This window comes from Vigna angularis, chromosome 1 (assembly GCF_016808095.1).
Source record: "Vigna angularis cultivar LongXiaoDou No.4 chromosome 1, ASM1680809v1, whole genome shotgun sequence".
NCBI lineage: Eukaryota > Viridiplantae > Streptophyta > Magnoliopsida > Fabales > Fabaceae > Vigna > Vigna angularis.
Genome location: NC_068970.1, coordinates 29,778,537 through 29,788,409, shown reverse-complemented (window position 1 = coordinate 29,788,409; position 9,873 = coordinate 29,778,537). Strand labels below are relative to the sequence as shown.

At 32.3% G+C, this 9,873-nt stretch overlaps 2 protein-coding genes across 2 annotated transcripts; one reads left to right on the top strand and one right to left on the bottom strand.

The window, feature by feature from the left end:
• Positions 1 to 337: 337 nt before the first annotated feature.
• Positions 338 to 2,726, top strand: LOC108336315 (protein PHLOEM PROTEIN 2-LIKE A1). The gene is made up of 3 exons (XM_017572732.2): positions 338 to 762; positions 1,377 to 1,495; positions 2,247 to 2,726. The coding sequence occupies exons 1-3, from the start codon at positions 439 to 441 to the stop codon at positions 2,614 to 2,616; spliced, it is 813 nt and encodes a 270-aa protein (XP_017428221.1). The 5' UTR covers positions 338 to 438; the 3' UTR covers positions 2,617 to 2,726.
• Positions 2,727 to 3,289: 563 nt separating this feature from the next.
• Positions 3,290 to 9,407, bottom strand: LOC108322647 (lecithin-cholesterol acyltransferase-like 4). The gene is made up of 11 exons (XM_017554801.2): positions 8,985 to 9,407; positions 8,096 to 8,187; positions 7,892 to 8,010; positions 7,004 to 7,139; positions 6,866 to 6,917; positions 6,390 to 6,490; positions 5,614 to 5,796; positions 4,766 to 4,923; positions 4,597 to 4,651; positions 4,104 to 4,157; positions 3,290 to 3,947 (listed from the first exon to the last, which is right to left on the bottom strand). Exons 1-11 carry the CDS (start codon positions 9,229 to 9,231, stop codon positions 3,540 to 3,542), a joined length of 1,605 nt encoding a protein of 534 aa, XP_017410290.1. The 5' UTR covers positions 9,232 to 9,407; the 3' UTR covers positions 3,290 to 3,539.
• Between the last annotated feature and the right edge of the window lie 466 nt (positions 9,408 to 9,873).

The window sequence follows — 9,873 nt, the reverse complement described above, 5'->3', positions numbered from 1 at the left end:
ACTATGATCATAAATATTTACTCTAGACTCAAATATATTAAAAAAAGGTAATTAATTTCACACAAATTATTCTTAATCTATTATCTTTTTCGTTTTTCTCGATATATACCCTTCAAGTTTACGAGGATTTGAAGTTTTAATAACAAAATTATTGTTTTGGGACCTAAACAAGGAGAGATGAGAAAAAGAGAGAAAGAAAAATAAATGTGATAATAAATAATAGATAAGAATATTGTCATATTTCTACAACCATATGTCAGCCTTTAATAATTATTAATTAAAGCTTTAAGTGGTTATAAGTTGTATATATCTCTCCTTTATCATAGAGCATATGGAATAAAAAAAGAAGAAGCAATAAGAATGGCTGAGAGGTAACATAGAATAAGTTCTAAACCTTATATAATTAGAAGATTAGGAAGGAAAGTAGAAGAAGAAAAAATGGGTGCTTCTCACTCTCAGGAAGAACAACAGTTTCAGCTACAATCACAACACCACCAACAGCAACAACAACAACCACAACCACATGAACCTGCGAGAAGGGAATCGTGGTCGTTGTCGCCTGAAGGCAACACAAAATCCTCCAAGAATACCACAAAAACTCAATCTTCGATGCCAGTTAAACCATGGAATTTTCAAGGACCGATCCCACACAACTATGAACATATACTCAAGGATGCAGACTCTCCTGTTGCTAATTCTTCCAACTGGGGAAACCTGTTGGATCAGCTATATGCTGGGGTGTTCTTAGCTCACAAAACAAAGGCAAGTTCAATGTCATCTACTTTCAAAGTATCTACTTTCAAAGTATCTACTTTATAAACTGATTTTTTTATAATTGAATTAGACTTAATTCTATTTTTTTAATATGGTATTACAATCATCCAAAACATATTTTAAAAAAATTTGTTGTTTGATAATTTAGTTTATAGTATCGAGTAATATTAAATTATCTATTAATATTTCTCCTACACTCAAAACATATATATTGTGATATAAAAAAATTGTATTGAAAATTTTACATAAAAAAAATATATTAAATATAAGAAAATATAAATCTATTACTTTTATAAAATCAAATTAAACTTCTCTTCATGTTACTTGTTCATGTTAGCTCCATGTATAAATGGACATGTCTATAAGAAGTGTCTTTAAGAAGAGAAGTTTAATTTAAATTGGTTTTTAGCTCTTACACTTTTATAACCAAATTCAAAAAGATATGTTTTCATATTGGTTAAATCAGTCATAAAACTTTTATGATTATTTGAACTATCCTTTATGTTGCTGCTGTTAATTAGAGTTCGAGATAATAACTCGATTTAAGATTATGATTTACTGACTGAACAATCTTTGGTGTGATTAACATTATTTGTGCACAGAAATATTGGGTAGAGAAGAAGTCCAACAGCAACTGTTTTGTGGTGTATGCAAGAGCACTCTCAATCACCTGGGCAGAAAATCAAAACTATTGGACATGGGAACAAAAGAAAGAAGAAAGGTAAGCATTTATTATCATCAGAGTTTTCTTAAAATAATAACAATAATAATACTTGTTAAATTCAATATTGCACTAGTGTAAATAGGCTTTTTATAGTAATATTTTATATCTGGTTTCTTTTAAATATTTATAAAAGATGATATTAGATATTCTTTTGTGTAAATATTAGATAATGTATTTATTGTTTAACGAGGTTCAGAAACATTATTAGATATGTAAATAATAGGAAGTAATTATTGTTTTGATCCTGAATTATTTTGGGATTCTATTTGCTTGAATTTTAACAAGTTTGTATATGATAAGTAGCATATACAAACCTGATATACAAACCTGCTATTGAGAAAAAAAATAATTTTTATATCAGTTAATTAATACTAAAATATGTATAGAAAGTGAGCTTTTATACTTCAACTTATTTTTTTATATAGATTAAAACTTTAACGGTATAAAAAGTAAAGTTTATTATATCAGTTGAAATTTTAATTAGTATATGTTATACTTTTTATACGAATTGGTTAGCGAACTAATATAAAAAGTATAAATTATATACAAATTTATATATTTTTTTAACAAATTTTCTATATCAATTACAGAATTTATATAAATTTTTTTTTTCTAGTATATATAAAAAGATTTTTTGTAATAATGTTGTTAAATTATAAATAAGACGAATTTATAAATATAAATATATGCATAGTTTAGTTTTTTATTGAGACAAACTTGGTAGATAAAGTTGTTACGTGTGTTGCAGTGGCAGCATGATAGAGTTGGCTAAACTGAAAAGGGTATGCTGGCTAGAAGTGCATGGGAAATTTGATATTGGAATGGTTTCACCAGGAGTTTTGTATCAAGTCTCATTTATTGTGATGTTGAAAGATTCAGCTGAAGGGTGGGAAATTCCTATAAATGTTAGACTTGTTCTTCCTGGAGGGAGGAAACAAGAGCAAAGGGAAAATTTAATGGACAAGTCAAGGGAAAGATGGATAGAGATTCGAGTAGGTGAGTTTGTGGCCTCTGAAAAAGATGCTGGCCAGATGGAGATCTCCATGTATGAATATGAAGGTGGCATGTGGAAAACTGGACTTATCATTCAAGGTCTTTCCATCAAACCAAACAATTAACAAACACTTTCTACTCAGCTGTTTTTCTTCTCATGCTTCTATTAACATATGGTGGATTAGTCTATGTCCCTGTTTTTCTTCTCATGCTTCTATTAACATATTTATGGACTTATTCTTGTGTATTTGTATTTTATTATTTTAAATATATATTTTTTTAATTCAAGACATCAAGGTTATATAAATAAGTTTATCCATATTTATTATTAATATTTATCGGACCAACTGTTCATATCTATTTAGTCTTAGTTTCTTAATTATGATAACTATATTTTATCTTAACTCATTAGATGTTTTCATTGTTGTTTTCTGTGTGTATTTGTTTGAGAAATAAGTTGTAGGTATATAATCATTTATGTTATTTTTATTCATATATATATATATATATATATTAATTTTTTCAATCCTAGTTTTTAATTAATTATATTTGCATTAATGTTCGTCAACTATTGGGAATGTATATTTTACATTTCCAAATAAATATACCACCAAGAAATACCATGGTTGCAGGAAATGGGCTCAAAAAATTCCTTGCCTCCATTCTTGTTTTCCTCTTTACTGAAAATAAACTTTCCTTTGAACAAAAATAAAATACAAACATACTGGAGAAAAACGTACAAAAATGCAAAAAGTATATACAAAAACGAACCTTATACATAGCATGCCGCCATTGACATAGGAAGTTAAGAATGTCACAAATACGGTATTCATACGATTCACATATTATATACAAGAGTGTCAGGAAGATGGTATTCATTTTCACAACAGATACAGAAGGTTCACAAATATCATACATGAAACAGTGGAATATGGCACAGCAAATCAAAAGAATATCACTATATACACACAAGAGATGCCAACCATAATGAATTATATAGAAATTATTCCCTCCACTCCAAGTTAGTCGTACTTCAACAGAATGTGATTCACAAGGCATCAACTGAAACAGCCAGAGCATTCAGTTGAACATGTTTACTGTCAGTGCCTGGGTGAATAACCAGGGTAGCATGAGCCTCAGAGTAAGATTGATTGGCTCCTTCATGTGAAACTGATATGGAGCACATTTTATCCGATGTATTACTCAGGTCATCTTGGTCCTTGGAAATAATTTCCCATTCCTCTTTTAGGGATGCTACTTCAACACCCTTCTCTTTATACCTCTCCATTTCAAAAGCAGTAGGTAGAATCACAAAGTCATTGAGGGGATTGTAAAAGGGATCAGGAACTCCAGCCTTCAGCCAGTGCTTGATAAGCCGGAATACATGTGGCTCCCGAAGGATACCCCGATGTTCACCTGGCACTCCAACCCTAGCCTCAGCATTAAGACCATCAGCCTGCATTTAGGTTTAATCAAAATATACTTTGGGCTTTAGCTCAATTACTCCTAACAGTAATGCCACATAATACACATAATATCAAGAAAACTAACATGTAATTAGATCAGACATATCAATTGCACAAGGATTGTGTATATAGGAAAATAAGCAAACCTTGGCTGATTCTATAGGAACTGTTCCATCTCCATCGACAAATACATATTTGGCCTGGATTTTAAGAAAGATAAAAGTAAGCATGGTCTACCAAAGCAAAGAAAAGTATACATATGATGTGGAGAAATAATTTACAAAGATTTAGCATAAAAGATTATCGAATAAAAATACTTGAACTATATCACACCAGAAAGATAAGTGAGATAACGTTATGAAGTCAAGAGGTTGTCATGTTCCAAAGTCAGGCATACCACAAGGGCTTTAAAAACAAATTATTTAAATTTAACAATTCTCTTAGCCTACAGTTTATTGACTAATCAAATACAGACGGAGAAAATGCAGATGGATCCGGACTTTCCTTCAGAAATAAAAATAATAATGCATAACCTGGGCAATGGATATTGTGTGCACCATACCATACAACTCTCCGTCTCATTCAAGACAAAGCATGAATCATGAAACAAGTATTTAACACAATCACAAATGTACTGACCTGGAAATAACGTAGCTTCTGCAGATCTGTGACAGGCTTGTCCCCACTCCCAAAACTGTAGAATGATAGTTGTGTCAAGTGACGACTCACATGTTTCCAAAAGAATTATAAATATTGGCATGTTCAAGGGTAACCATGATAATATACAAAGAATTGATAGAGGCATTACCAAACACTATGAGGTGTCTCAAGATTGGTCCCATAAATATTGTAAAATTTAACTTGTGAGGGAAGTTTGGCAGAAGATAGAATCTCCCATGTTTTGTTTGCCCAATTAAGGATATCCAAGTTGAAGGGCAGGGATATATCCTCACCATCATAATTAACCTGGATCACAGTTAGAGCTATATATAAATAAACATCCTAGATGACTAGATCTTGAATAGCAACAACACCAGTATTCCTTAAATGCATTAATGTATTCTACAGAAATCCACCACTCCACTTTCCCCGACCCTGGCATAAATAAAGATGAGTAAATTAAATTGACACTCCCAGCAGTTTTGTTAAGTTTCTCCCAATATCATCATTTCTTCTACCCGTTCACTGCCTAATTAATTGTTTTGAAAACATTACACTGATATCCTTTATGCATTACACTAACACCCTTTATACATTAAGCTAACCCTTTAATTGCTTGAAAATCATTAAGAGAAGTTGTTGTGAACAATAGAAAAGTACAGCGGTTGTGTGCAATGTCAAGAAATCACAAGGGGTGTGTAACTGTAAATTATTCTAAATATTTCCTTAAACTAGGAGAGGGTAGAGACCAAGTTAAAGTTCCAAGTTCATCTCTAGATATGAAAAAGGCAAAGCATCTTTAAATTATGTTTTCTTCCATCCCAAGTTATCCATTAATCATTATTTGTAGATTTTACTAGTCAACGGCAAAAAGTGTCCAATGCTCCAAAAATAAAATTTAAACTATAATGCATTCAATTTCATCGAAATTTCATACTCAAATTTAATGAAGTTCCATTATTGTCCATGCTGTGCAAGTTAACACAGTTAACTTACAGTGTTATTTACAAGAGCTTGCTTCAAAATCTCAATGCTGTCACATGGTGGATATGACTCCAGAACAACATGTGATTTCCCTTCAGAATCATGTCTCTCACGCCACAATTCCAGAACAGGAACATGTTCCCAATGAAAATTAGGACAACCTCTCAGTTCATACACCGATGGACATTCAATAAGCTGTGATTGGAACAAACTAAAATAAATAATTTACAATATTGAAGTATCTAAATACAAAAATTAGAAAGAGAGAACACGATTAATCAAAATGCATACAAAAACAATGCAAGACTATGCTTTAGATAATCTTTTTTCAAAAGGGAGCAGCACAAACAACAGAAAGAGAGAAGACCATCCAACAACACATACACTGGAAAATCAGAACATGCAGACTATATCAAAAGATCATACAAAAGATGAAAAGCAATCCATTAATAAAATAACTTTTACAAAACCATAAATAATAACAGAGAAAACTATCATTATATTTCTTTTCTACCACATTAGGTCACTAAATTCTTTTTCCTTCTAATGTAATCATAGTTTTAGAAAACATAATTGTGAAGTGTGGTTAGTAATTAAGCAATTCCGTTATTTGACTTTGATTCAGGAAGAGGTCATCATCACTGCTTTTCAATATTTTCAGACTGGTTAATAAACACTTAATCCACACTTTGGCCAGTAGCCATTGCTGAATGGTAAGGATAAATTGCCGACACAGTGGATAAACAAATTCAAAGAACAAATCCAGAAAACAAATAACTGATATATACCAACTGGTGCATGCTCCATTTGGAAATAAAAAGGTTCTGTTCCCATCCTTCCACAAATGACATTCCATTTAAAAAGGTAGCATTGGTGCTTCCAGGTGCACCTGCATGAATGTGATTGTATAACTACACCATCATGCACTTTCCATTGCAAAAACAAATAAATAGAAAACCCTTAACCAGCTGAAACAGAACACATGAAAGCAATAAAAGAAAATTATTAAATTATACAATTCAAATCATATCTAGGTTAAATCAAGTGAAAAGATAGTAGTGATCTGTTATGCACTATGTTTTTCCATTAACTATTTAAGCATATGAAGAAAATATGGCATTGCCTTCAAATATACTAAACAAGGAAAACAAATTTCTAATAGACCTATCATTATAAATTGCATTGAAATGCTAAAAGAATCATTCATCAAATATACTTAATTATAAGTCCATACTTTTGATAAATACAAAATAGAATTACTAACCCTGGAATGGTGCAGTAATCGCAACCCAGTTCTTAACATATTTCTCAAAAATCTGAGGAAGGTAACAAAAAAATATAGTCATGTATCAGCAGTAGATAAAATAAAACCAAAATAAGAAGCTTATCAGAGATGTTTTACATCACTTTGCAGGCACATGAAGCATTTGACCAAAAGACCACCCATAGAATGACTAATAATGTTTATCTTCTTCCCCCCTGCAGCATTATAAATTGACTCTAATTTTGCACCCAACCGATCCATTGTTTCCTGCAACCTAGATGATATAAACAGAGAAGTTGTAAGAAAAATTGCCTTCACTTTGTTTGAGTAAATACTTGTTAGAGACCTTATCCTTGGGTGAGAAATCAAACCACCAGTAAACCAATAATCAAAAGAAACACTTGAGAGACATCAATCAGATTAAATTCCATTTGGACAATTATAATTCACTTTAGGCTTGTTAGAAATGGACTTTAAGCCTAACTCAACCCCACAAAACCGACTTACAGGGTGAGGTTTGCACTCACTTATAAACTATGAATTGGCCTTATCTCTAGTCGATGTGGGACTTCCAACACCCCCCTCACGCCGAGGTATATACATCTCGAGCGTGGGATTAGACATTTTTAATGGGTGATCCGTTAGCGGCCCGATAGGGGGTGGAACAATATGCCGAACAAACAACAAATATCGCTAGGATAGGCTCTAATATCATGTTAGAAATGGACTTTAAGCCTAACTCAACCCCACAAAACTGGCTTATAGGGTGAGGTTTGCACCTACTTATAAACTATGAATTGGCCTTATCTCTAGTCGATGTGGGCCTTCCGATCAAAATTTCACTTCTTCAGACAAATGTTCCTTTAATAAAAATAAAACAAATTATAAAACTAGTGAATTCTTTACAAAGAATCAATTCCACAAAAAACATGAGATAGTTTTTACATGCAGAAAGATGTAGTTAAATAATCTCATAAATTGTACATATGTGCCGAGTAGGATGTTTGAATTTCTTTAATTAGCTACCTGTTGCTTTGGCGAAAATCATATCCAAAGCCAAAAAGTGTCTTCCCCTCTTCAAATCCCCACTTACGCATTTCAACAATCATGTCATGGAAATAATACACACCCTCACTTCCAATCATCTGCTCAAAAGAATTATATACGATTCATGAATAAATTGGTTATCTGCGTTGCAAATATAAGCAACTCAGTATAAAACAGGCATACCAAATCAGGGTCCAAAATATCAATTGCATAGAGTCCATGCCTATCTTCAGGAATCATAATTGTTGAATTTGGATCCATGGACTCAGTTTTTCCTGGTTTCAAAGAAGATTATTGCGTATGTTCAGATCACCAATTTCAATTTTTTTCATAGCACACTCTTCAGCACAAAACACAAATGATTTCAGTAAAGAAATAAATAAACTGGGCAGGCACAGAAGCTTGGGTACGCGCAGGTCCATTTGGAAGAGCTTCTGCAGAGCTTGTTTGGAGTTATCATACAGAACTCAAGCTTAAAATTGAAGGCTGACTAAGAAGTAGCTAAAAATGTAATTAAGCTTTTGAAAGTGGCTCCTAAGCTTTTTATTTAGCTTTTGTTTGCACATCAAATTCGTGAGTCAGGTGACATTTTCATGTCAATAACATAAAAAGTATAACTCAGAAGCTACTATTTATAGCTTTTGCTTGATGAGAATCAAATAGTGCTACATGTTAAACCAAAAATATGGTCAACGAGTTTCATGGGGAAGCTTCAAAAGAGATAAGCTCTCACTGGAATAACTCTTATCAAACAAAAACTTAATTAAGCTGTTTATCCACATACGTCATTTTTCAATCATACAATACCTTGTTTCCCAGACTAACTATGGCCATTAATTAATTATAGGTAAAGGAGAAAAAAAACACAGCACAATTCCGTATTTTACCACATAAAGCTGAAATTTTAAATTTTTTAAAAGAAAAAAATAACACATACGCTGATCACATTTAACCTTTTTACTTTTCTTTAATCAGAAAACATCTTCAGATAAATAAGCAACCGATGAAACAAAACAGCATCAGTTCAACTTCCAACGTGCTTAATTTATGTAAAATGAAAAATTAGGTCTACCGGTGGAAGGATCATAACGCGACCAAAGCTTGGTCTTCAACTTGTACTCGGCACTGAGGAAACGAACCCAAACGCGCTCCTGGCTCCCATCGGGGTCGCTAACGGCGTGTAAAATGGAGCCGCCGACACCGGGAACCAGCAAAACTGGGTCGAGATTAGGGTTGACGTAGGCCTCCGGCTGCGGCTTTTTCATCAATTTGAGCCACAGCTCCATGGTTTGGAGAATTTCTTCCAACAAGATCGCCATCAAGAATCAAGAGTTAGGGTTTGGAATTTTTGGATGATTTGGGGAAGGTGCTGTTATGTTCCGTTAAATGGTTATTTCTTCACGATAAGTGTTCCAGCACAACTCTGCGTTGCACGGAAGGTTCAGAGTTTGAAGAAGAGAAACTATAGCGTGGAATTGAAGAAAATAATTAATTGCCACTTGTCATGTTTATTATGGTTACCATTAATCGTCCTTTGAAACAAAAACAACAAACTCTAGGGTATCTTAGTAAATATATTTATTAACAATCTAATCAAACTTTTAATGTCTAGCTTCAATCATATATTTAAAGAGAAATTACTATTTCCACCCCACCTTTCTTAAGTTTTAACCTCAATGTTTTCTTTTAAAAAAACTGGTTTTAGAAAACATACCTGGAAGATTTTTTTTTTTAGTTTCCACAAATTATAATAAAAAGCATAACATAAGCTTGACAATGCATAACACAACCCATATTTGTGCCTAAAAACCGAATGAAACAAATTTTAATGCTATTTATATGACAAATACGTTGAGTCAGTTGCAAGAAAAAAAACGTTACATAAAAAATCATTAATTTTAATGTTATTCATGAAATTCACTTCATAAATATATTTTTATTTTATCAAACATTACAACAAC